We start from the raw sequence: 27,582 nt of genomic DNA on the forward strand, positions 1-27,582 counted from the left end.
TGAAAACAAATCCTACATTCTCTGGGAGGGAACGAACCCTAATTTGCTCAGCTGGAGTCAGAAGCCAAGTCTGGGACCAAACCACTGTGGCCAGGAGGGTGGGGACAGTGTCTGAACCTGACTGCTGAGGGCCCACCACACAGCCTGCAGAGGGAGGAGGGAGACGTTGGGCTGTCCCCGCACTCCACCCCCAGGTTCAGAGCCACTGGTCCTGGTCTGAAGGCAGGCAGAGGTCAGCCTCCAAGAGATCACGGGGCAGTAGAGGACGCAAACGGAACTGTGGGAGAGGCCGGCAGGCAGCATCCTGGGTACGCAAAGCCCGAGGGCTGCGGCCCATCAGTCAGTCTAACCGGGAGGTGCCAACAGGCACAGGGACACAAGTCTCTAGCAGAGACTTGGCCTCAGTTGTCATCCGGCCACAATGAGAATAAAATGAAGTCTTAGATCAAATGACTTACGCCGGAGTCTGAAATGCAGAAGTTCGCAAGGAAGTTTGGCTGTCAAAATTGGAACGACTAACTGACCTTTTCTCTCCCAGAGTTCATGATCTCATTCATCCCTGAGCACCCGCTATTTGTCAATTACTCTGTGAGGTGCTTTGCGTTTGTGAACTCAATCCCCCAAGCCCCTTTAAGTAGACGCCATGAGACTCCTGTGGTTAAGTGAGGAAGCCAGCTTGCCCAAGATCCACAGCAAGTCAGCTGGGAGCACCGCGGGCCGGCTTGTCCAGGAGCCTGGCTCACCAGCGCCGCACAAAAAACACAATATAGCTTCCATCAACTCTTAACAGTCAAGTCATACACGCTTTTCGAAGACCAACTAAAACACTTTACAACAAAACGTGCCTTACTCCAGGTTTATATTCTTACAGAAGTAATAACATTTTTTCAGGAAAAATTTCTTGAATAATTAGTCAACTTCTGCACAAATCCTGGGACAGTCTTTACGTACTAAGACGCACTGGAAACCAAGTTCATTCCTGCTTTGTGTGCATCACAGGTCAGCTGAGGGCTCTGCTTACGGCTTCCGCTCTCAGGGCGGGACACGGGAGCATTCCAGATCTGAGTGGCAGGGGAAAGGGAACTCGTGAGTGTCCCTCCAGCAGTAAGTGGTCTGGCCTGGAAATGATGCACTTGACTTCCACCGCCTCCCTTCGTGAAAGAATTACTCTCTTGGAAGAGGTATTAAAGTCTTCTACCTCAACAAGCAGCAGATAGTACAGTATTATACTAACTGGAGGATCAGTATCTTAAAAACTCAAATAGTTTAACTCCTAAAGGTACTTAACTGACTCCCAAAGAGCAGAATACAGGACCTAACAAAATACTGTTCTTGTATATGTATGGCTGGAAATCACATAAATGAGACTATGTTCTTGGAAGAAAGGAAGTAAAGCGAAATGAGTAACAGTAATAATCATACTTTCATATCATATATATATATCATAGTTACAGATTTTATTTTCATAGTATCTTCCCACTGAAGCAATAATCTACATTTCCGTACCAACACATTTAATGTTTTCTCAGCAAAGAACTGGAAAAAATAGGAAGGAAGCACAGATTCCATACACAAATACCATACATACTCTATGTACAAAGAAATTCAATATATTAAATAGATTTGTAGGTCGACTTCACTTACAATATAATAGAACACTGAGTATTCAATTCTGAGCATACTCATGCAGACTTCCACTTTGGTAAAAGTGATGGCGCGAGCTCTGCAAAAGGTTTTCTTGTTGTTGTAAACACATGTTTCCCACTTCGGACCACACTCAGGACACAGACTTCCGTGCGTGGAACACTAAACTGCGTGAGGATGGAACAAGGGCTCTTTCCTGGACACCACAGCGTGCGCCCTGCACATCAGTCCCTGAGCGTGGGCAGGAGGCTGCACTTGGAAGAAACAGAGCCTTTTACGTTGCTAAGGGTCAGCTGCCCTGCGGATGCAGAATGCACTGAATCACTCCTCGTTCTTAGAATGTAAAAGTTACCGATTTTTCCAAGGCTGCAATGGGTAATATGGTCTTTAAACAAATGGTCTAAAGTATCTTTCAAGTGCTGCCAAATCTGTTTAGACAGATGGTGGCTTAGCTCACAGGAGCGTTAATACGAGGCTCCCGAAGTTTCCGACTAGATCTAAAGGGCACAGCAGCAATGGCGGGACCTTGGCAGCATTCTAGTATGTCCTTCAGTACAAATGTCTAAGTGCAGCTTTACTGAGATTGTTCAGAGTTAATCTCCATACAGTCAGTGAAAATGGGCTGCTACCAGAACTAGGAGAGCAACTTGGGGAATCCAAACATTGTGTTTGCTAGTATTTTAAATAGGGTCTTCAATAAATCTGTCTACCCTCCCACCCACCCCCACCCAAGAGCACCTGCCACATGAAGATAACGTCCTGGCTAAGCCCTCCTCTCCCTCGGCTAAAACCATGGCTAAACACCACACATTGTGATGGATCGGCCCTGGGGTCTTCAGGGAGCAGCGAACAGACACACACTGCACTCACATAAGGCCGGGCTCTGTGAAGACAGGACACACGGACAGGAAACCACCCTGCCTGCAGAAGGCACCCTGCTGCTGACCGGTGCCTCTTTCCACTTAGCAGACTGGGAGACAGAGGTGAAAAAGGAATGCTTCAAAAATAATCTCTCAGGAATACCCACCAGGACTAAAATGCTGGTAGTCAGTCCTTTAAACAGAAGTGCTTCAGAAACCATTCTTCCCTCTCAGCTAAAATTCTATGGTATACGGCATTCCCACATCTAGTTACCGTCCGGTTACAGCTCTAAGTGAATCAAAAATTACTTTGGAGGGAAGAAATGTTCTAGACTGCTGGGAATTAGAATGCATAAAAACAGTCCTCATTAATTCCCATTTAGTCAAAACCAAGTGGATTCGGGGAGAGCCGCTGTGTTTTTTTAGGTGGAAAAAATGTATTTCAAAGAGGAGCTAAATATGCCTTCAAAGGATTCAGTTTACGTGTAAGACTTTAAATGTACCTTTCATTGGGCTAAACAATATTGTAAGGCTCAAAATAGCATCCTGTCCAGGTCTTGCCTCTGAAAAGACTTAGATTTAATAATTTAAATGTATCTGATATCACTGGGGATAAATCTCCTTTTCAAAACAAAAGTTTAAAATACTACTTTGTTTAACCAGTAAACTTTACTTTTAGCAGCAATGATTAAATAAAATGAAAATTCTCTAACAATAAATTAAAAAAGCCCAAGAGAAAAGAATTTCTATGTCTACTGTCCCTTTTGTTTAGAACATCATTTGTGGCTTGCAAATTTTAAAATCAACTGTATTAAAATGTGACAATACATTTGCCTGTTCATTCTTGCTGGGTGTCTTAGAAAGGCTCTTATGGAAAGAAAAAAAAAGTTCTCAGGTAGTGGGTACAATGGGTGACTTCGCGAAATGATGACTAAAGATGAGTCTTTATTAGCATTTTCAAAACCATGACTGCAGTGAAGTCTGGATCCCCTTAGACAAGGTCCAAGTCCATGAACGGCACGTCAGAAATTTTCTCTTCCTTTCCGCAGAGCCAAGACCCTAGCACAGGCCTCCGGCGTACTCGTCCTCGTCTTCCTCGGTGGCAGGGGCAGTGGCGCCTTCAGACTTAGCCTGTGGTGCTGCAGATTTCTTCTTGATTCCCCCTCCTGGAACCACCAAACTCAGGCCCAACTTAGCATACTGTCAACGACAAAACATGTTCTCAGGAGCTGGATGACCAGAATCTCAGTGTGCCACGTGTCAACAGTAGGTATCTATACGAGACAGATCTTAGTTCTCTACCAATACTACCATTTAGATGGAAGAACACCCACAGCACAACCCACACTGCTCTGCCAGCGGATGGCTCATGACCGTGACGTGATAGGTACGCAACCAGTAAAAACATCAGTTCTCTGCCACACCTAGGAATCTGAGATCATTGGGACCCGCTAAGTAATACTGGCAGGTACCTACAAAATAAAGATCTGTGCAGTAAATGAGAAGTTAAGCTAGAGACAAATTCTTCAAAAATCATCAAACTTACAAAAACCTACAGAAGAATTTATCAAGAAAAAAACCTATATACATCATTACAAAAAACCGAAGGTCTTAAGCTGCTCTAATATCAAATCAAAGGAACAGGGGCTCATCAATCTACTGAAAAGGGAAACACACAAGGGAGACCCACAGACACGGCTCGCGCTCTGTATACGGCACTGTGCGAGGCTGTTTCCCACATGCATATCTATTCTTCGAGACAGGTGGGCAAGACAGGGACCTGCTGCTCCATTCTTACAGATGAGTTACGTGAGGCTTCCAGAGTTCAGGAGTTCAGTAATACCCTGTGTCACACAACCAGCTGTCACGGAAGTGGGCCTCCGACAAGGCCCCTGAATTACAAAGGCCACTATCTGAGGAGCCTCTTTCGGTGAAGCCTAAAAGAAAACTCAAACTAAGCGACCTACAGAGGTCTACGGGAGGAAGGCAAAGCTGAGAACTGGAACCGAATTAAAAACTACAGATATGGTCAACAGTTAGAAGGCTACATAAATGGCTGTGAACCCACATGGCTGACATCTCAACAGTCTAAGACTATGGTGAAATTCAGGGCAAGTGCCGCATTCCTTGTCGGGCAGTAGCCGGAGGTGAAAAATAGAGGGGGAACGTCTCACACACCCACAGGAGAAAAATGATCTCACTAGAAGCCTCCACCTTTGAAGGGGAAAGAAAAGAGGCCACTTACATCATTGTCCATGTACTTGAAAAGGGGCGAGTTGCAGACCTCCGACACTTGGTCTTGGTCTTGCTGGTCATAGCCTTCAAGGAGCTGCTCCAGGGCGGCGCAGTCCTCGCTCCCGCTGAACCCTGGAATGCTGTGGCAAGCACGAGTCACACATCTCCACCTGCCCCCCAGCCATCCTGCCTCCCAGCAAATGTTTGGCAATATCTGGAGACATTTTTGTTAACAAGTGGGTAGCGGCCTGGGATGCCCCAGACGCCCCACAAGGCACAGGACAGGCCAGACAGCACAGAATTATGTATGTGCCCCAAAATGTCAGCAGTGCCCAGGCTGAGACCACTCATTTGAACTACCTTCAGTAAGACATGATCCTCCTGTAACATATAATCTGAGAACATTTCTTTACTCCTTTTTTTGTTGTTCTTTTTTTCTTAGAAGGCAAACAGAACAAAATCATTGAAATCATTCACTCCCACGAAATCCCCAGGAGAAAAACACAGGGAAGGTCCCAACTTGTCAAAATCCTGCTGAAGTGGTTAGGGAAGTCCCCCCACCACTATGAAATGTATTAAAAACCAAAAATGGCTTCAGGACCAATAGCAGCTGTCTAAGCAGTGGTCTGACACTGAGAACTACAGACGTTAACACCGTACATCCGGGCAGCGCTGCCTCCGTCTTACCTGTAGCTCTCTCTGACGCACCTCTCCGCGGCCACGTAGTCACTCCTGTGCAGGTGAACTAAGACTTGAGCGATTGTCTTCTAAAACAGAAGAGGTGATTATGGCCCAAATTTACATCTGTTTAGCAAAGTCAATCCCCTGACATCTGGAGTCCTACGGAGACTTATAAATTCTTAGTAGCTTCCACAGGACGCGTGAAGGAGAACACACAACGGCACAGGTCAAACTGTACTGTGCCCACGAGCCACGCAGGGTCTTGCTAAATGAAGGCTGATTTAGGGGGTCCGAGGCAAGCCTGCAATCCCGCTTGCTCCCAGGTGACCCAACACTGCCGGTCTGAGGACCACACTGAATAACACAACTTAGAACACAACTACCACACGCTGTAAGAAAACGTCTCTTAAGTATCTACACAGGCTCAATCTTGAAAAAGGAATGAAAAAGAGGGGAGACCTGTGAGGCCACAATCATACTCTGGAATTCTTAGACAGTAGGAAAAAGACAAATGAATGCATAAAAACTTTAGGTAATAGGAACAATACTATCTATAAGCCCACAAAAGTATCATTAAGACCAAAGATATGACTGATAAGATCTTATTGGCAGAACGGCTCTTCAAAACGGGTTTTTCAATCTTTTTCCGTTCTTCAGACAACTTTTACTGATCCATCTTTAAGTTCACTGTATCTTTTATCATCTCCATTATCAGATTAAGTTCATCCAATATTTATTGCAGACATTGCCTTTTCAGTTCCAAAATTTTCATTTAGCTCATCTTTAGTTTTTATTTACAGAAAAAAAGAAAGAAAGAAAGAAAGAAAGAAAGAAAGAAAGAAAGGAAGGAAGAAAGAAAGAAAGAAAGAAAGAAAAGAAAGAAAAAGAAGAGGAAACAACAGTCCTTTTGTCTATTCATCTGTTTGCCTTTCCACCTCATGGGCCAGTTGCAACAGCTGCTTCAAAGTTGTGAGGTTGTGGGGCGCCTGAGTGGCTCAGTCGGTTGGGCGTCTGACTTCGGCTCAGGTCATGGCCTCATGGTTTGTGAGTTCGAGCCCTGCGTCGGGCTCTGTGCTGACAGCTCAGAGGCTGGAGCCTGTCCTCGGATTCTGTGTCTCCCTCTCTCTCTCTCTCCGTCCCTCCCCTGCTTGCACTGTCTCTCTCTCTCAAAAATAAATAAAACATTAAAAAAAAAAAAAAAAAAAAGGTTGGGAAGTTGTGACCTGGTAATTCCAACATCTGGGGCACCTCTGGGTGGGTGTCCACTGTCTTCTCTTGAAAACTGGCCGACTTCCTGGCTCCTTCTGTGTGGAGCGCTTTGGGGCTGTATCCTGGACACTGTGGATGTTATGCTGCATAGACTCTCCTAGAATTCTCAGGAGAGCATGGATGCTTTCAGCAGGCAATACCGCAGGCAGGCTCAGACTGCAGGTTCCATCTGCGGCTGGCGGGCAGCGGCTCTGGTCTTCAGCGCCTCTGCCCTGCCGCTGCAGCTCGGCCCCAAGCAAGAGTCCTGCCAGGGTGCTGTGGGCCCTGGACAGTGGTCAAATCTTACTTCAGCTCCCAAAGCCTATGCCCTGCTGCTCTGGGTCTGTCCGGCACACGCGGAGCTGGAGAGTAAACCCAGAACTTGTGTGGGCGCCTGCTCACACCCACTCGGGATTCCCTTCTCCTTCCTGGGCGTTCTACCTTGCTCTTAGCTCATCGTCCCAGCTCCTCTTGCCAAAAAGACTGATAAGCCTCTTGCGGTGTTTCATCTGCCTGCACCATCGTCACAGCCATTGACATGACTAGGACTCACCCTCAGAACAAAGCCATGGGAGAAACACGGGATAGATGGGTCCCTCCAGTTAGAAACATGGGGTCGATGGGTTTTAGCTGCTGGAGCCTCTGCTGCCGAGCTCCAGGACTGGGGACCTCTCTCAAGCAATGCCACAAGAAAAATAGGGAAAACTCTGGAAACCATCTCCTGTACTGGCTGCCTGTCCAAGTGCTTACTCACCCTCTGCTTTTATTTTTCAGAGTCCAGGAATTTTTATATTTTGTCCAGAAGTTTTAGCTGTAATCAGCAGGAGAGACAGACTATAGGGGGCTTACTCCATCTTGCCCAAAATTAATTTTTAAAAATATCCATGGAATCCAGTCCTAGGTACACAGTTACACCAATATGAAAAATTAACAAATATAAAGCCAAAATAAGCACTTTCAAAGCATACCTTATAACAAGTTGGATAATTCTCAATCTCCTTATAAATATTTTTTTCTTTCTGAATAGAAAGTGCTGCCTCATCAAACCTAAAGACAAAACAAAGAAATGTCAAACAAGGCAGCTCTAAATGACCTAAAGGGAAGATCGCCTTTGTATTTGATAGCACAGACTTTAGCGAAAATAACACATAAAGCATTTTTAGCTCAGTAACCCAGTTTCCATGAGCTCTGCACATCTGGCTTATGTTTTTGTTTGTTTTTTAATGTTTATTTATTTTTGAGAGACAGAGACAGAGCACAAGCAGGCTCCAAGCTCTGAGCTGTCAGCATAGAGCCCGATGCGGGGCTCGAACTCATGAACCGTGAGATCATGACCTGAGCCGAAGTCGGATGCTTAACCGACTGAGCCACCCAGGCGCCCCATGGCTTATCTTTGAAACACTCCACTCACCCGTTCAGGCATCAAGCAGACAGACAAAAAGCAGCACGTAAGGATAAGTTACTTCAAACAGAGAAGTTTAAGTCTGGTAAAGATCACCCATTAATGAGCCATCTATCCAATTCAACAAACTGCTCTGTGAATTTCCATGAAAAGCATTAGACAAGCCCTGATTTAATCACCCCAGAGTTCTTTCCTTCCACTAAGGCCATCCAGACACCCCAAGGGCAGTGCTTGGCTGGAGAGTTCTTTCCCCAACTCTGTCCTCACCACCACATGCTCCACTGCTGCTCAGTGAGCCAGGAAAAATGTCCCTTTCGTCCTCACTATTCACCGATTTCAATGAACTCTCATCTGTTTTCCTTTTCTTCCATCCCACTCAGATGGCAGGATGAAAAGGAAAGGCACTGCTAACACTGTTCCCCCGAATCCTCCAAGGCCCTCGCCCTTCCCATTCTGCAGCCTCAATCCCAGCACACCGTACACAGCTCCTCATCTCTTTCTACAGGCGTACCATGGCCCCGTCCTGGGACTCCCTTCTTGGCACCTAACCCTTGCCTCAAGAAAGTGTGCAGGCCTCATCCCAAAAGCCAAAAGGGCAAGCAGTCTGCACTGTTTGGATGCAGAGGCAAAGAGCTGTTTCGTAACCCAAATTAACATATAAAAATGTTAACAATTATCTTTTAAAAAAGATAATTTTAAAATTATGCCTGAATAGTTGAGTCACATATGCGTGCACACACCACACACACACAGTATTGGCTTGGTTTAATTCTTATAAGTTAAATTGAATTTCTGTGGGCCTTACCCTGGCAATTTAATACCTCATACAATAAGAGCACCTGTTGGGATGAGCAGTGGGTGTTGTATGTAAGCAATGAACCACAGGAATCTACCCCCAAAAACCAAGAGCACACTTTACACACTGTATGTTAGCCAATCTGACAATAAATTATATTAAAAAAAAATAAGGCTCACTGGAGAAATACATTCTGAATTTCTTAAGCCCAACTTGATAAATCTGGGGAACAAAGCCAGTTTATAAATTGCACATGGTAGCAGAATTCTAAGACTGTTCCCCAAGATTCCTGCTCCTTATATATATCCTTATGTAGTCTTCCCTTGAATGTGGGCATGACCTCTCAATATGATAGAACTCACTCCTATGAGGAGTGACTCAGTGACTAATCAACTGACTTTGAGGGAAGCAGAGAGATTGTCTGGATGGGCCTGACCTAATCAGAAGAGCTCTTAAAAGGTCAGAGATTGGGGCGCCTGGGTGGCGCAGTCGGTTAAGCGTCCGACTTCAGCCAGGTCACGATCTCGCGGTCCGTGAGTTCGAGCCCCGCGTCGGGCTCTGTGCTGGCAGCTCAGAGCCTGGAGCCTGCTTCCGATTCTATGTCTCCCTCTCTCTGACCCTCCCCCGTTCATGCTCTATCTCTCTCTGTCCCAAAAATAAATAAACGTTGAAAAAAAAAAAAAAAAAAAGTCAGAGATTGAAGTCAAGAGACATGCTCTCACCAACCCTGAAGAAGCCACAGAACTACTATCTTGTAAACCGTCCAGAGGGCACATGCCAAGGAACCATGGGTACCTCTAGAGCTGAGGACTGCCCCCAGGCCAACGACTAACAAGAAAATATGGGTGTGCGTCCTACAGCCACAAGGAAAGGAATCCTGCCAACAGCCAATGAGCCCAGAATGACTTCACAGCCATACTGGACACCTCATTCCAGCCTAATGAGACTCTGAGCACAGGACCCAGCTATACTGGAGCTGGGCTTCTAACCTGCAGAACTGTGAGACAATGAATGAGTGACTGTTGTTTTAAGCTGCTGGGTTTGTGGTTACTTGTCATATAGAGAAGGAAATTAATATGCTGGGTAACATACATTTGTATCATTTGTAATTACGACATGAGCTTATTCCAGATCCTGTTTTATAAAACATATTACATCAGGACATTCGGTGAACATCATACCAGATTACACCACTCTAGTAGGAATCTTAACATTTTAAGTTTTTCATATATTTAACGATAAAGGCTGTATTCTTCACACGTGACTCACTTATCTCCTTGGCATAAAAACAGCATTTCCATGTGCTAACAGCTAGTTAGCAAAACAGCCATCTAAGAGAAATACTGTTTATTTATGTGTGATTTAAAAAAATGATCAACTTGGCTAAAAGTCCATGAAACTGACATATAAAGCCAACTGTTTTCAAATGTATCCAGGAAATTATTCATAAATTATAATGGAACATGGAGATAATTCTTAATACTCCTAACAATAAAATGCATCCAGTTTTGCTGAAAAGAGAATAAACTGTTTTTGATCTTCCTACAATTCAAAAATAAAATAAAATGTAAGCGCCACAAAAATTATGTGCATACGACAGGAAATTGTCATAGGACTTCACTCAACCCAGTTTTCAACGGACATCTCCCTCACAATAACTCAAAACTCCTCCACGGCCTCCTGAAATCCAGAACGTATTTTTAACTACCTACAAAACTTTCAGCCAATTCATCGCATTGCCAACTAAGCTTAATATCACCCTAATAAACCTTGGCATCACAACAGACAGGACAGGACAAGGACAGGAAACTAGTTCCGTTCAACCAGTACCTACTCCACATACACACACCCAGTTCTCCCTGTGTTTACAATCCAGTGACTGTCTCAGCCACCAGGGGAGAGTCTGAGAGAGAGCCTTAGAAGTGGGGAGTCAGGTAGTAGTGGGGGTGGTTAATTGATACAGAAGTCGGATTATCCTCCTCACTGAGAATTATGACAAAGCTCTGGAAAGCACTCTGACTTGGTTCACTGAGCGCCAGCCACACAGTGTTACCATCCAGCTCAGCTGCCTCAGAACTTCTCTGGAAGGCACAGGAATGGTCTGTTAAGTCAAACCAACTGGAAGGGCCTGTTCAGGGAGGGGACACGGGCACTGGTGTGGATGGATTTAAGGCCTCACAGATGGAACCTAAATGAACTCTGACTCACTTCTGAATTATGGCTCTCCAGAAATGTGGGAAGAGCACGAGACTAATACCAATATATTAGGCAGGATATTTAATGTCACTATACTTAGAAACTACTGTTAAGTTATGACTAAATATTACAGAATCACGTTAATATAAAAATATATTATTCTAAATGTAACAAACATAAAATTTAAAACTGCAAGCTATACTCTATTAGATGCTCTTTCTATAATTATATAAAATTACTATTTTAGTTCTTTTGGACAACTGACAGCCCCAATTGAGATTAGAATCAAAGTATATATTCAAAATACTCAAATATCACATAAATTCTCACAGCTATCTTTTTTTAACATATATCCTCCAGGTTTTTCTCATCCCATACTACTGAAATTCTGACGGCAGTACTGTGACAGCTGACTTGTAACTCTTTCATACTATCCATACCCAGTGATAGTTTTCAAAACATCAAATTCCTTACCACTCCTGAATAAATTCAAATCAATCTTTATGTTCTTATAAAACTTAAAGAAAGTATTTCCATAAAATTTTTGTTCAAGATACTACATAAAATACTATTTTCCAATGCACCTTTACTAAAAAGGAAGAAAAAAAGCAATAAAACATTCATGAAGTAAATAAAAGACATACTGGCTGCCCTAGACATATAAATGTCCTCCTTCCAGCATCTCCATACCACTTTCTCGGACTGTGAAGAAAACTCCGTATTTGTTCTAGAATAATGGTTCTCATCACACACGCTACAGTTGACTAGTAACTTCTGGGAATGGTGGTGGCTACTGCTCAGCCGGGGACCATGTACATGTAGCTAGAAAAGGCTGCTCAGCTGCCCTCCTGGGGAGCTCCTCCTGGCCCCCTCCTTCCCTTTGCTCCACCCCCTAGAAACCAGCTTTAGATAATCTCAGTCTGGACAACAGGCGAGCAGATGTGAAAGCAGAAATACCCTGGGGAGACTGAAGCAGCGCGCACACGTGCCCAGAGCAGGCCTGACTTTCTGTCCCTAGCTCCAACTTCGCTTCGGATGCCTTCAGTGGTTAAGGGACCTCGGTCGGGCCTTAAGAAGGCTCTGGAGGTTGCAGGGAGGACTGTCAGGGAGTGGATGAGAAGAGGACAAAGTATGCCAGGGCATGCCTGTCTGCCCTGGGATGAGAAGAGTCCAGGGCACCGTTGCCTGTCTCTCCAAGTGCGAGGCTCTGCTCAGAGAATCAGAATCCAGGTACACTTCAGCTATGCTGCACCACCTGGGACCATCACCACAGACAGCTCTGTTTCTGTAAGAAACCCTTTCAGGGACTGACCTCAACTTACTATATCACCGTTTATAAGTTGGGAATCGTTGGAGTTAGCATTCCAGTTGTTTGGATCTCTAGGAAGCTTAGATAAGTAAAATGAATAAATGTAATGACCCAAGGCTTATGTATATGTTAAGTTTTGCCTCACGGTTTAATACAAAACTCTTAATTTAAAATCACAACAAAAATACTACGCCGTTTAGCCCAACAAAAAAATCCTAACCAATGAAAGAAGGTCCTATAAAGAAGTATATCTAAATGAAAACACACCAAAGTTATTAATTCTATATTAATTTATTCCGATGCTACTTTAAACCTGTTTGAATTATATTTTACAATCTGTTGTCTTCATGAAGAAAACATTTAATTCAGTCTCAGAAAAAGGTCAACTGATTCTTTAGTCATTTGTTTTTTGATTCCTTCACAGAATAGATCTTGGGTCTTTTCTGTCACAAGGGAAGTAGGGGCAAATTTTAATGAGGTTATCTACCTTCAGATTTACAGTTTTCTAAGTGTGTTCATCTTAAATAGTACTAAACAGTGTCTTGGCAAACAATTTTATTAATGACAGAGAGTGCCTACTAAGCTTAAATTAAGGTAAATGAATAAAAATAAAGGAAAATCCAGTAGCATTCTAGGTTTCTGGGGTCCAGCTATTTATGCATTAAGTCATAAGTTTAAAGGATAAAAAAGCAAATACCCTATTTAATGACAATATTTGACTCTCAAGAACTGGTCAATTTCCCTGGGTGAACACTGGGGATCTTGTTATTTATGCCTGTACGGCAATTTCTCCTCAAGAGAAACATGTTATAACCCAACCAAATAACATATCAAGACAACTGCTCTCCCACACTGCTGAGCCAGGTTTTAACCAATAAAACCACAATGCATGATACATTTTGGCATCAGATTTACAAAAACAGCAGATCTTTTAATATTTAATTCCATGTTCCATCTTGTAGACATTACTCTTTCTACTCGGTGGCCTGGTGCGCCTGTGGCTCACACCAAATAGATTAACAAGCCATTCCCCACATTACTTAACGGTTCCAAATGTGGACTGAAGGTTTACATGGACACACAGCAACACAGTTTTGGAAATCTTACCTGCGTCCTCGGACCAGCAGTCTGGAGGCTTTTCCTAGTAATTCAACTGCCTGTCGTAAGCGTTCCTCATTCTGTAGGAATCAGAGAAAAGAGACAGTTGGCTGCTTTAATCTAGGAATCTTCTTTTCCTCCCAATAATTATTTGATAAAAAAGTAACAGCACTCAATCAAAGTGGGCAGGGGGAAAATGCCAAAGCTGTTAATCCATTTTATTAACTGTCTAATAAAAAACTACAGTTCAACTGTGAGCACAGAAAACTTTAAAAGCAGTCACTGCATTTCTCTATTTTCCTACAGAAAATGAACCTAAACATTCTAAGTATACTTAAAGGAAAAAAGTAAAATTCAGACTTACTTCGAACACATTTGCTGTCTGTTGATATAACTGTACAGCCTTTTCTGGATCTACATTTTCTATAAGCCTATGAGACAAGAAAATTGGACTCTTATGAGAGATAGAAAACTTGTTTTTCCAAGGACTTTATTAAGACAAAAAGCCAATGGCTCCTATGCAGACTTGTGTTCCACACACTCACTTCCCAGCGCGTTCCAAGGCCATGGCTGCCGTGTCAGGGGTGCCGTTTTCCAGATACATCATGCTGGCTTTCTCAATCAGCTGAACGGCCTCTGGTAGTTTCTGCATCTCCTTTAGGCAAAGGATAAATGCATCAGCTTAAGCACAGAATTAACAATCAGAAATTCATTTTATTCCTTATTCATGAAAGTAGAATTTATTAATTTTAACGTTTGAATACGTTATACAACAGATAGATTTAAGATGAAATGCCTTCACGTGGTTACTCTCCCCCATCAAGTTCATTTTGCCAAACTAAAAACGTTATCAGTTGAGTTCTACAGAGTTCATCACCACTTTAGAGTTTCAGAAAAGCTCTACCAACGGTAGAAACCAAAACCCTTGCTCTTGACTGTTTTGTAGGATTTATAATTCTCTGAACACTTACTGAGTCCCTACCAGGTGCGAAGCCTATGCCAAAGGCTGCAAACCAGCAGCTCAAGGGCTGTACCTCATTTCCAAGTGCATCTTGCTTGAACCATTCAGTAGTTTTAAATCAGAAACTTTCACAAAGGTTCTGTTTTACAGCTTCCTATTTTAAAAAAGTATCACAAGCTCTGGCGTCAGCAGGTTTTCATTCCCACATGGCAGGAGTGGGTTGAGGCTGAGTGGATGTCCCGGGAGGTGTGGCATCTCCTGCAGTGGCCTCCTCTCTCCGCACTCCCCACCACACTCCCTGCTGTCCTACACGCTCAGGCCTGCCTCAGTCCCCACTGCCCTGGGCCCATCAGAGTCTGCAGCCCTTTTCCACAATGAGTGCCACCAACACGTTAACTCCATGCCTCACTAGGAGATCATAGGTCTCAGCATCCTGTGGTCCTTACATCTATTATCTCCAAATCTAAATTCTTTTAGAAACAGAACAATAATCATTTACAAGCCAGATATAAGGTTTACGTGGCATTGTCCTACTTAGGGTTGACATCCTTAGATCTTAAAGTAGGCTCCATGCAGACGTTTCATGGGTTGTTTTCAAATCTGCCTGTTCAGTCACTCACTAAGTTGGCAAATTCTTTAGGATACAAAACCTGTTGGTCTCATTCTTACTGATGTCCAAATATGACTTTTTCATTCTTTAGCTAAGGAATAAACAAGGATAGGCTGCCATCTGAAAAGTTACACTATTTTATACTCTTCCCCATGTTCTTGTAGCATGGCAAAATCAAGAGGAAAATAAAAACATGCTTATTTTCAGGGGTTTTGTGCCTGAGTCACCCTACTGCTTCTGTGGAGCAACCAGGATATGAAATCTAACAGTCGTACAATGACAGAACCAGGGGCGACTCCAGTAAGTGGTGTCCTCCACTTGGCCTCCTTCCACATATTGTCACTTCCTAAGCCTTGCTGGCAGATGATTACGAAGGTCTGTATGACAAACTGATGGAAATTTTAACCCACGGAATTAACACTGAGCCAAGCAGCTCAGGACCCCTAATGCTGCTAAGGACTGTCCAAAGGCATTTAATTTAAATACAAGAGCATGGCAGAAAGCGTTTTCTCTTGTCTCTTCCCCTACCTACTAGGTTTATTTTTCCTTCATTCAAAGCAGTGCCTTCAAATCCTCAAATAAACCAATACTATCACAACGGAAATGATGTCAAAATAATATCTTTTTATGAAGACTCAAGTCTTAGCCCAGCTGTTAGAATATAAACGGAAGCTGTGAGGATTATAAATTATAGTGGTCTAGCATTTCTGTATTAAGAGAGTGGATCCTAATAATAGCCACAAATGAGATGACACGAGCCACCTGGGAGCTTCCTATTTCTCAGGGGGACCTGGGACAGCAGAAGGTCAGGGCAGACACCCAGCTCCTTCGGCTACAAGAGAATTTCTAGTTGCTAAGAAACTGCTGATAACCTGACCTGCATCACCAAATCTGGTTGCAGGTTTTATCCAGAAAAGCTTTACTACAATAGCAACGTAACAGTTTATCACAAGGAAGCACCATAATTTATTTAAATATCTTATTATTAAAAATTTAGGTAACTGCCATTTTTCTTAAGCAATATATAATAAACATTTTTACACATAAATCTTTGCTATCTGTCTCTTTACAACAGAGTCACAGAATTGGAATTCCTAGGTCAAAGGAAATGGAAATTCTTAAAGCCCGTGATATATATTTTGCAAGTAATTTTTTAAATGGCATGAAAAAGAAAATCTGCATGAAAAAGTTAAATGTAAATAGTAAGATACGTATGTACATAGAAAAATGACTAAAAGAAAAAAAAATAAACTCATTACTAACGCTTTTTGGTCCTTCCAGTTTCTAAATGTTCTACAATGAGCATGTACTCTTTAAAAAATCAGTAAGATTATAAAAGTCATTAAAAATAAAAAAAATAGTTTTACTAAAGCATGAGTTCTTAAAGCTTCATAATAATTCAAACAGCTTTTACCGTATTAGGAAACATAAAAATGGAAAGGAAATGTTCTATGTCAACTGCTACTTGGCATGCTTTGTAAGTGTCATAAAGTAACATGTTTTTTCTCACCACAACAGTGTATTACTTCCCAACCTGCTTTAATAAGGCAGAAATATGAAAAGTGGCACAAGCACATTAGCCAACTATTCCATTCAACAAGAATCAGAATTAAATATCAATTGCTTAAGTCTAAGGTTCTTTTCAATGCCAGCTTTTATAAAACAAGCAAAACTCTTCCTTCTAAAACCCAAGAGTGGAGTGCCTGGATGTCTCAGTCCGTTAAGTGTCTGACTTTCGCTGTTCATGAGTTCAAGTCCCTGTGCTGACAGAGCAGAGCCTGCTTCTGATTCTGTGTCTCCCTCTTTCTCTCTCTGCTCCTCCCCCACTTGTGCTCTGTCTCTGTCTCTCTCAAAGATAAATATTTTAAAAAAAGTTAAAAAATAAAAATAAAAAAAATAAAACCCAAGAGTAACAAAAAACATGTATTTGTAAATTTTTACTGCATTAAAACATCCTGAAGCTCTCAGGAGTAGGGAAATCTCCCAAAGAGCTCTCTGTTTATCAACAAGCTCCTGGTTACAAAGCATAGAAATGTGTTCCTGGTTTCCTCCATTAAGTTTTCTCTTAAATTTCACCTTTAAAACTCCCTATCTTAAGACACAGAGAATATACTTTGGAAATGCACCTCTCACCTTACAGCAAGGAGACTTTTCAATCTCAACACAAATTTACTTTAACACCCAGTTAATTCATTTTACCTACAGAACAGTTGTGACACATTACTGACCTTCAACATCATGCCAGCTTGCTCATAAGCTCTGCAAAGAGAATACAAGTTCTCAGATGAGATCTTAATGAAATAAGGAGGAGGGGAAACTTTCTACCACAGATAGGAGAAGTTAGATCAATTAAAACTGGCTCAGGCACTATATGCTGCTTTAGGCCTTGAGTAACAGTTTTTTCTTCTTTTTATTTTTGAGGGCAATAATGCCTTGGAAACAACTGACATCTGAGTTAAAGGGATTTTATTTTGCAGATGCAAAATTAAGTAAAACTCAGACAGGTTAAAGGACTTTCTATGTGACAAAACTAAATCCAAGTTTTGCAACAGGTACTCTCCACAAAAGCAGGAGAAAGCCTGCTTCTCTCCACAAGTACTATTAACTATCAAGGAAGAGGGGGGAAAACATACTTGTTTTTTCATAGGTCATTGAACAAAATGGCCCTAAAAATATTTGGTGAATTGAACTTAACCGCTGTATATCTTAGGAGTGACTCGGTTTCTAAGGGTCAGGTAAAGACTGAAACAAATGGAAATGATGATTTTATCTAAATCAATACAGAATAATTCACTATTTATGGATTTATAACGTAGGAAAAATTTACCGACCTATGGAAAAACAGCAACATTTAAAACATAAACTGCAAATACATGAAAACGTGGAAAATATTTACTTACTTGGCAGCATGAAAAAGACTGAATGGATGTAACAAAGTTAAAATTAAGGAAAAAAACCAAATCAACAGTTTCTACAGATCTACCACTTAAAAAACGTCAACTGCCCCAGTTGGTTCCAAAAGACAAATCCTACAAACAGATGAAGCAGTAATTTTATGCCTATTGATGTCGCTTAAAACTACATAATTCACAAAAAACACTGAAAAAATAAAAATACCATAGATTTTTAAGTTCTTTCCACTGCCCATTTATCTGTAAAGTTTCACTAAAATGCAAGGTTATTACAACCACAATTTCAAAGCAGATAAAAAAGACATTTTTTACAGAGTAAATTTTCAAATACCTTAGAAAAATTTATTTAAACTACTCTTCTTTCAAATACCTAAGGAAGACTGTATTTTAAAAATTTCCACTACCTGCCTCACTCTTCAGCACCTGTGTATTTCCCTCACTTCAGCCCAAGTAAAACCACCATGGAGCAAAATCCAGAAACAACAGAACTAAACTCTCAACTACAGTTCTGCAAAACAGTGTAAACATTATGAGAAGTCTCTGTAAATGCTCCCTCAGTTAAAAATGCAGAACTTTTCTAATCATTTTCTAACTTAATAGCATTGTTCTCTCCACACGTAGCCAAGTTATAACAAAACGAGTTTCAGTCCGTATCATTCTAATTCCCGAACTCCTTTGTAAAGGTTGAAAAAGATACGCCCTGTTATTCTCATGAGCAACAGCTTCTCTCAGGCAGGCATCTTTCGCTTGCTCAAACTGTTTGGCGTTTTTAAAAGCAACAGCTGAAACGGAACAACAACAAAGACAGACGTCCTAATCCATCACGACAAAACTTCCAACGAATCATTACTAAAATTTGTATCACGTGGGAAGTATTAGAAAATATACTTATTTTAATCAAACACCTAAGAAGTTTTATAAAACAGCACTTTTTAAAAAGCAATTTTCTTGTAACTTTTTTGATTACCAGTAACTTAGAAGTACTTTCAAAAGTTTGTTTTTGTTTTTGCTTTTTTTTTCGTTGTAGACTACTGGCGATAAGTCAGTGCTACTTTCACTCAAAGCCAAGTCTTTTTAACACCTACTTTTTAACGCCTTTATAAGGTACTCTCATAAAAGACAGTACCTTACTTCGCCAGTTTTACAGTTAATAATAAAAACAGTGCTGTAGTTACAGCTAAGTCCATCTTTCAAGTTATTTAGAAACTGAAGACCAATAAACACATTCAATATTTGTGTAATAAACCCTCCTTTGGTCACAATCTTTAAATAAATGCCCAAAACATTAACAATGTCTGTCTTTTAAAGCGTTTACACTGTTCAGTAGGTTTCTGTGAAAATGACATTTCTATTGTCCAAAGAGCTAAAATATATTGCTCACTGTTATAAAGTGTCATCAGAGTAAAACAATTAGGAATGGTCCTAAAATAGGATCTTACAGATTTTGGAAAACTTGCCAAGGGTTGCTTACAAATAAGTAAAAAAGGATACTGTTTAAAAAAAAAAAAAAGTATTTGTTAAAATCAAACTCTTAAAATTCTCTTCAATAAAATGTTGAAAATAAACTACCGAACTATTTTCATCCCTGGGCTTCCACGTTTTGCTTTTTAAAAAAGTTATTCTAATGATTAAATGTATTTTGCATAACCCCTTAAAGAAAAGAAACAAAGGATGATTTAATGGCAAAACAGGACCTGAAATATGTTATCTGTGAAAGCAACTCATGGTCTCAGATGCATATAAAACAAATCTGTGTTATATTTCCCTCAGGAGATTTGCAAAACGTTGTGCCCTCCACTTACAAAAGCATTCTTGTACAAGGTATCCACAGAATCCACACGAGGTTTGATTTTAATAATTTTCCTTTTAAGTATAACATAAATAACTGGCGTAAGTCAACAGAGAGAATTTACTCAGGATTTAAATGAAAGTGTCAAAGACTCATTAGTTCCTACTTACCGGATTTCTTCATTCTTTGGTGATATACTAAAACTAAAGTCTATCAAAAGCACATTACACAGGTGGTCTCTACATTCGGCTAACAAACGTGATCCAAGCTGTGGCTGCAACACAACTGCAAATGTATTCAGAGCACTTCAAAAACTGCATTAGGCTTTATATCCAAAATAATTGTGGATATGCCGAAAGCTATCATTCCATAACTGAATGCTAAATTTTTGATAAAGTCCCTCTCTGTTGCATATTGCAGATCATTTTTGTCTAATGTACAGATAAATTTATTCAAAGATTTATACAGCTTCATACTTCACGAACACTTATCAGTGTATCTCAAAAAGTGCGGCTCTTAAAAAAACATGTGCCAAACAAACACAAGATTGGCAGATCTATTCAGATTAAGGCTAAATTTTAAAAAGTTAAGAGAAATTTTTATTCAATTATAGGAAGCACAAGAGAGAGAACAGAAAAACTGGAAGTAGCAAACAACTGACTGAAATTCAAGCATGTAAGAACAATGCAAAAACCCTGCAGCTATGTGCCACCAACCCTACCCATCTCTGCCGTCAGGACAGACAGCTGCAGGGAACTGGACCTCTCACTCAGTCAACACATCTGAAAATAACAAGTGAGAACAAAGCAAGGGTTTGGGCAGGTTTATTATTTTTTTTTGTTTTTTGGTTTTTTTAACTATTAAAATCTTACAGAGAGCATCGAGTGTTAAGTACTTTGCCGAGAAGTTACCAGCCTATGTTAAGATGACACGTTGGAGTTACAAGGCTATGGTCACACATACCTGCTTTTCCATATTCAGAAGCGGCACTGTCATAATCTGGCTTCCATTTTAAAAAACCAGTTTTCAGGCTAAAATGAAATGAAGACACAAGTTATCAACTACATGTGTAAGTCAGAACCCTGCTTTAATAACTTTATAGGTGATTTTAAAAAACCAACAACAGGGTGCCAGGGTGGCTCAATCGGTTAAGTGTCCGACTTGATCAGGTCATGATCTCACAGTTCATGGGTTCAAGCCCCATGTCAGGCCTGTGCTGACAGCTCAGAGTCTGAAGCATGCTTTGGATTCTGTCTCCCTCTCTCTCTGCCCCTCCTCTGCTCATGCTCTCTCCCTCTCTCAAAAATAAACAAACATTAAAAAAAAAAAAAACAAACAAACCGGCATTTATCTTCTTACCCAGCTGCCTTCTTGGGCTGCTCCAAGGAACAAATCCAAGCACATCTGGTGGAGGGTCCAAATTATTACTACCAGTAGGGTAATAAAATAACCAAGGACACGAAAATAGAGATCAAGTAACAATCTCCAGAAAAACACCTCCTGAAGGGCCAGGCCCTGGACAGTGTACCACCCTCCTTTAATATAGCAGTGCTCACAGGTGCAGAGCACACAACAAGCTTTTAAAACACATAAGGGACAGAAAACTAGCCGAAATGGCGAAACAGAAGAATTCTCCTCAGAAGAAATTCCAGGAAATAGCAACAGCTAACGAATTGATCAAAACTGATTTAAGCAATATAACAGAACAAGAATTTACAGTAATAGTCATAAAATTAATCCCTGGGCTTGAAAAAAGCATAGAGGACAGCAGAGAATCTATTGCTACAGAGATCAAGGGACTAAAAACTAATCATGATGAATTAAAAAATGCAATAAATGAGGTGCAAAATAAAATGGAGGCGGCCACAGTGCGGACTAAAGAGGCAGAGGAGAGAATAGGTGAATTAGAAGATAAAATTATGGAAAAAGAGGAAGCTTAGAAAAGGAGATATATAAAAAAAATCCAGGAGTACGAGGGGGAGAATTAGAGACCTAAGTGATGCAATCAAACGGAACAATATCCATACCACAGGAATTCCAGAAGAGAGAGAGAAAGGGGCTGAAGGTGTACTAGAACAAATCATAGCTGAGAACTGCCCTGATCTGGGGAAGGAAACAGGCACTGAAACCCAAGAGGCACAGAGAACTCCCTTCAGACATAACCTGAATCGAATCGATCTTCTGCAGGACATATCATAGTGAAACTGGCAAAATACAAGGATAAAGAGAGAATTCTGAAAGCAGCTAGGGATAAATGGGCCTTAACATACAAAGGTAGCCACATAAGAGTAGTAACAGACTTATCTACTGAAACCTGGCAGGCCAGAAAGGAATGGCAGGAAATTTTCAATGTGATGAACAGAAAAAACATGCAGCCAAGAATCCTTTACCCAGCAATTCTGTCATTCAGAATAGAAGGAGAGATAAAGGTTTTCCCAAACATACAAAAACTGGAGGAATTCATCACCACTAAACCAGCCCTACAAAAGATCCTAAAGGGGACTCTGTGAGTAAAAGGTTGCAAGGACCACAAAGTACCAAGACACCAGTACAAGCATGAAACCTACAGATATCACAATGACTCTAAACCTGTAACTTTCAATAATAATATTGAATGTAATGGACCAAATGCTCCAACCAAAAGACATAGGGTATCAGAATGGATAAAAAAACAAGACCCATCTATTTGCTGTTTACAAGAGACTCATTTTAGACCTGAGGACACCTTCAGATTGAAAGTGGGGGGATGGAGAACTATCTATCATGCTACTGGAAGTCAAAAGAAAGCTGGAATAGTCATACTTATATCAGACAAACTAGACTTTAAATGAAAGGCTGTAACAAGAGATGAAGAAAGGCATTATATAATAATTACAGGGTCTACCCATCAGGAAGAGCTAACAATTATAAATGTCTATGCACCGAATTCAGGAGCCCCCAAATATATAAAACAATTAATCACAAACATAAGCAACCTTATTGATAAGAATGTGGTTAATTGCAAGAGACTTTAACTCACTTACAACAATGGATAGAACATCTAGACAGAGAATAAATAAAGAAACAAAGGCCCTGAATGATATATTGGATCAGATGGACTTGACAGATATATTTAGAACTCTGCATCCCAAAGCAACAGAATACACTTTCTTCTTGAGTGCACATGGAACATTCTCCAAGACAGATCACATACTGTGTCATAAAACAGCCCTTCATAAGTATAAAAGAATTGAGATCATACCATGCACACTTTCAGACCACAATGCTAGGAAGCTTGAAATCAACCACAGGAAAAAGTCTGGACAACCTCCAAAAGCATGGAGGTTAAAGAACATCCTACTAAAGAATGAATGGGTCAACCAGGCAATTAGAGAAGAAATTAAAAAATATAGGGAACAAATGAAAATGAAAATACATCAATCCAAACGCTTTGGGATGCAGCGAAGTCAGTCCTGAGAGGAAAATACATTACAATCCAGGCCTATCTCAAGAAACAAGAAAAATCCCAAATACAAAATCTAACAGCACACCTAAAGGAAATAGAAGCAGAACAGCAAAGACAGCCTAAACCCAGCAGAAGAAGAGAAATAATAAAGATCAGAGCAGAAATAAACAATATAGAATCTAAAAAAACAGTAGAGCAGATCAATGAAACCAAGAGTTGTTTTTTTTGAAAAATAAACAAAATTGATAAACCTCTAGCCAGGCTTCTTGAAAAGAAAAGAGAGAGGATACAAATACATAAAATCACGAATGAAAATGGAATTATTACAACCAATCCCTCAGAGATACAAGCAATTATCAGGGAATACTATGAAAAACTATATGCCAAAAAACTGGACAACCTGGAAGAAATGGACAAATTCCTAAACACCCACACACTTCCAAAACTCAAACAGGAAGAAATAGAAAATTTGAACAGACCCAAAACCAGTGAAGAAATTGAATCAGTTATCAAAAATCTCCCTTGGGGCACCTGGGTGGCTCAGTCAGTTGAGCATCCGACTTCGGCTCAGGTCATGATCTCGCGGTCCATGAGTTAGAGCCCTGTGTCGGGCTCTGTGCTGACAGCTTGGCGCCTGCTTCCAATTCTGTGTCTCCCTCTCTCTCTCTGCCCCTCCCCCGCTCATGCTCTGTCTCTCTCTCTCTCTGTCAAAAATAAATAAACATTGAAAGAAAAAAAATCTCCCAACAAATAAGAATCCAGGACCAGATGGCTTCCCTGGGGAATTCTACCAGACATTTAAAGCAGAGGTAATACCTATCCTTCTCAAGCTGTTCCAAAAAACAGAAAGGGAAGGAAAACTTCCAGACTCATTCTATGAAGCCAGCATTACTTTGATTCCCAAACCAGACAGAGACCCAGCAAAAAAAGAGAACCACAGGCCAATATCCCTGATGAATATGGATGCAAAAATTCTCAACAAGATACTAGCAAATCGAATTCAACAGCATATAAAAAGAATTATTCACCATGATCAAGTGGGATTCACTCCTAGGCTGCAGGGCTAGTTCAACATTCGCAAATCAATCAATGTTGATACATCACATTAATAAAAGAAAAGATAAGAACCATATGATCCTGTCAATAGATGCAGAAAAAGCATTTGACAAAATTCAGCATCCTTTCTTAATAAAAACCCTCCAGAAAGTCGGGATAGAAGGAACATACTTAAACATCATAAAAGTCATTTATGAAAAGCTAATTATCATCCTCAATGGGGAAAAACTGAGAGCTTTCCCCCTGAGATCAGGAACACGACAGGGATGTCCACTCCACCGCTGTTGTTTAACATCGTGTTGGAAGTTCTGGCATCAGCAATCAGACAACAAAAGGAAATCAAAGGCATCAAAATTGGCAAAGATGAAGTCAAGCTTTCACTTTTTGCAGATGACATGATATTATGCATGGAAAACCCGAGACTCCACCAAAAGTCTCCTAGAACTCACACATGAATTTAGCAAAGTCGCAGGATACAAAATTAACGTACAGAAATCAGTTGCATTCTCATACACTAATAATGAAACAACAGAAAGACAAATAAAGGAACTGATCCCATTCACAATTGCACCAAGAAGCATAAAATACCTAGGAATAAACCTAACCAAAGATGTAAAAGATCTGTATGCTGAAAACTATAGAAAGTTTATGAAGGAAACTGAAGAAGACACAAAGAAATGGAAAAATATTCCATGCTCATGGATTGGAAGAATATTGTTAAAATGTCAACACTACCCAAAGCAATCTACACATTCAATGCAATCCCAATCAAAATTGCACCAGCATTCTTGAAGCTAGAACAAGCAATCTTAAAGTCTGTATGGAACCACAAAAGACCCTGAATAGCCAAAGTGATATTGAAGAAGACCAAAGCAGGAGGCATCACAATCCCAGACTTTAGCCTCTACTACAAAGCTGTAATCATCAAGACAGCATGGCATTGGCACAAAAACAGACACAGACCAATGGAATAGAATACAGAGTCCAGAATTGGACCCACAAAAGTATGGCCAACTAATCTTTGATAAAGCAGGAGAGAATATCCAATGGAAAAAAGGCAGTCTCTAACAAATGGTGCTGGGAGATCTGGACAGCAACATGCAGAAGAATGAAACTAGACCACTTTCTTACACCATTCACAAAAATAAACTCAAAATGGATGAAGGACCTGAATGTGAGACAGGGGAAACCGTCAAAACGCTAGAGGAGAAAGCAGGAAAAAAACCTCTCTGACCTCAGCCGCAACAATTTCTTGACATATTTCCAAAGGCAAGGGAATTAAAAGCAAAAATGAACTATTGGGACCTCATCAAGATAAAAAGCTTCTGCAGTGCAAAGGAAACAATCAACAAAACTAAAAGGCAACCGACGGAATGGGAAAAGATATTTGCAAATGACATATCAGATAAAGGGCTAGTATCCAAAATCTATAAAGAGCTCACCAAACTCCACACCCAAAAAACATAATGCAGTGAAGAAATGGGCAGAAAACATGAATAGACACTTCCCTAAAGAAGACATCCAGATGGCCAACAGGCACATGAAAAGATGCTCAACGTTGCTCTTCATCAGGGAAATACAAATCAAAACCACACTGAGATACCACCTCACACCGGTCAGAGTGGCTAAAATGAACAAATCAGGAGACTATAGATGCTGATGAGGATGTGGAGAAACGGGAACCCTCTGGCACTGTTGGTGGGAATGCAAACTGGTGCAGCCGCTCTGGAAAACAGTGTGGAAGTTCCTCAAAAATTAAAAATAGATCTACCCTATGACCCAGCAATAGCACTGCTAAGAATTTACCCAAGGGATACAGGAGTGCTGATGCAGAGGGGCACTTGTACCCCAATGTTTACAGCAGCACTTTCAACAATAGCCAAATTATGGAAAGAGCCTAAATGTCCATCACCCGATGAATGGATAAAGAAATTGAGGTATATATACACAATGGAATACTACGTGGCAATGAGAAAGAATGAAATCTGGCCTTTTGTAGCAACGTGGATGGAACTGGAGAGTGTGATGCTAAGTGAAATAAGTCATAGAGAGAAAGACAGATACCATATGTTTTCACTCATATGTGGATCCTGAGAAACTCAACAGAAGACCAGCAGGGAGGAGAAGGGGGGAAAAAAAAGTTACAGAGAGGGAAGGAGGCAAACATAAGAGACTCTTAAATACTGAGAATAAAGTGAGGGTTGATGGGGGGGGTAGGGTGGAGGGGAAAGTGGGTGATGGGCATTGAGGAGGGCACCTGTTGGGATGAGCACTAGGTGTTGTATGGAAACCAATCTGACAATGAATTTCATATTACAAACAAAACAAAATACCAACAACAACATGGGGAAGCCACCAGGTACAAAGTCCCCATCTTGCCCACCTCTACCCAAATTTATTCACAATGAACTACAACCTCGCCATTTTCCCTTTCACTATCATAGATGTGGATTTCCTTCTTTTGAAATGTTGGTATAACATCCACATACAGCAGAAATTCTCAGTGTGGGGTCCCCAGACCAGCACTGCCAGAAAGCATGCTAGAAATACTAACTCATCCTGCCCCAGACCTACAGAACCAGAAACCCCGGGCTGGCAGCAGCAATCACAGTATAACAAACCGTGAGGTGCATTAACGCTTGAGACCCTCTGCAGCACAGCATCCAAGTAAGCAGTTGGGATTCATGAGGCTGAAGCTCAGGAGGGGCTACAGGTATTAACTAAGGAGCCACTGGCTTATGCCACACCAGGGGCCTAGGTAAGATCCCCTAGGGATATCTTAGAGAATGAGCAGAAAGACTACAGAATACAAACATTCAGAGGAACAACACAGGGAGTCAGCAACACGGGTTGAGAACTCACACCAGTGAACAGGGAGGATAACAAAAAAGATGAGGATGTTATGAAAACAACAGAAGCTATTCCAGGATGACCACTGGTTCCTTAGATACCAAAGCAAAGGACCATCAATTTTGAGTCCTTACCTTACTTGCCCTTTCTTCAATATTTTATTCCTTTTTTATTTTAAAATAAGCTCAGACTTACAGTTTGAAGTAACTTTAAAGTAAGACTTTAAAGTCACTAAAGTAAAGTCACTGTCAAACTTGGGTGTGCATAAGAACTGCTAAATAAATGTCATTTTAGCTTCTAAATTTCAATTCAATAAGGAAAGTCTACTTACACAGAAAACTGTAAGCTGCTTCAAAGGAGCACCCTAACTGAAAGACGGGGGAATCCCCAAGAGCCCTCAGAAATACATGTTTATTTTGTCAGCCCTAACTTTTAAGCAATATTTTTTGCCAAAAAGCATGTTTAACATTTGTGTTTGCGTATTTACTGC

General features: G+C 40.9%; 1 protein-coding gene across 1 annotated transcript in view; it reads right to left on the minus strand.

Annotated features, from left to right (window-relative positions):
• Positions 1-1,436: 1,436 nt before the first annotated feature.
• Positions 1,437-27,582, minus strand: part of NAPG (NSF attachment protein gamma) — a 29,093-nt gene continuing 2,947 nt past the window's right edge. The window contains exons 2-12 of the mRNA XM_045456881.1: positions 20,705-20,772; positions 18,650-18,734; positions 17,941-17,958; positions 17,269-17,299; positions 14,015-14,124; positions 13,834-13,900; positions 13,479-13,549; positions 7,637-7,715; positions 5,427-5,506; positions 4,750-4,879; positions 1,437-3,704 (exon numbers count right to left, since the gene is read on the minus strand). Coding sequence (XP_045312837.1) covers positions 3,564-3,704; positions 4,750-4,879; positions 5,427-5,506; positions 7,637-7,715; positions 13,479-13,549; positions 13,834-13,900; positions 14,015-14,124; positions 17,269-17,299; positions 17,941-17,958; positions 18,650-18,734; positions 20,705-20,772 — 880 coding nt within the window. The 3' untranslated portion in view covers positions 1,437-3,563. The remainder of the gene's footprint in view (positions 3,705-4,749; positions 4,880-5,426; positions 5,507-7,636; positions 7,716-13,478; positions 13,550-13,833; positions 13,901-14,014; positions 14,125-17,268; positions 17,300-17,940; positions 17,959-18,649; positions 18,735-20,704; positions 20,773-27,582) is intronic.

This window comes from Leopardus geoffroyi, chromosome D3 (genome assembly GCF_018350155.1).
Source record: "Leopardus geoffroyi isolate Oge1 chromosome D3, O.geoffroyi_Oge1_pat1.0, whole genome shotgun sequence".
In the NCBI taxonomy this organism is placed as follows: domain Eukaryota; kingdom Metazoa; phylum Chordata; class Mammalia; order Carnivora; family Felidae; genus Leopardus; species Leopardus geoffroyi.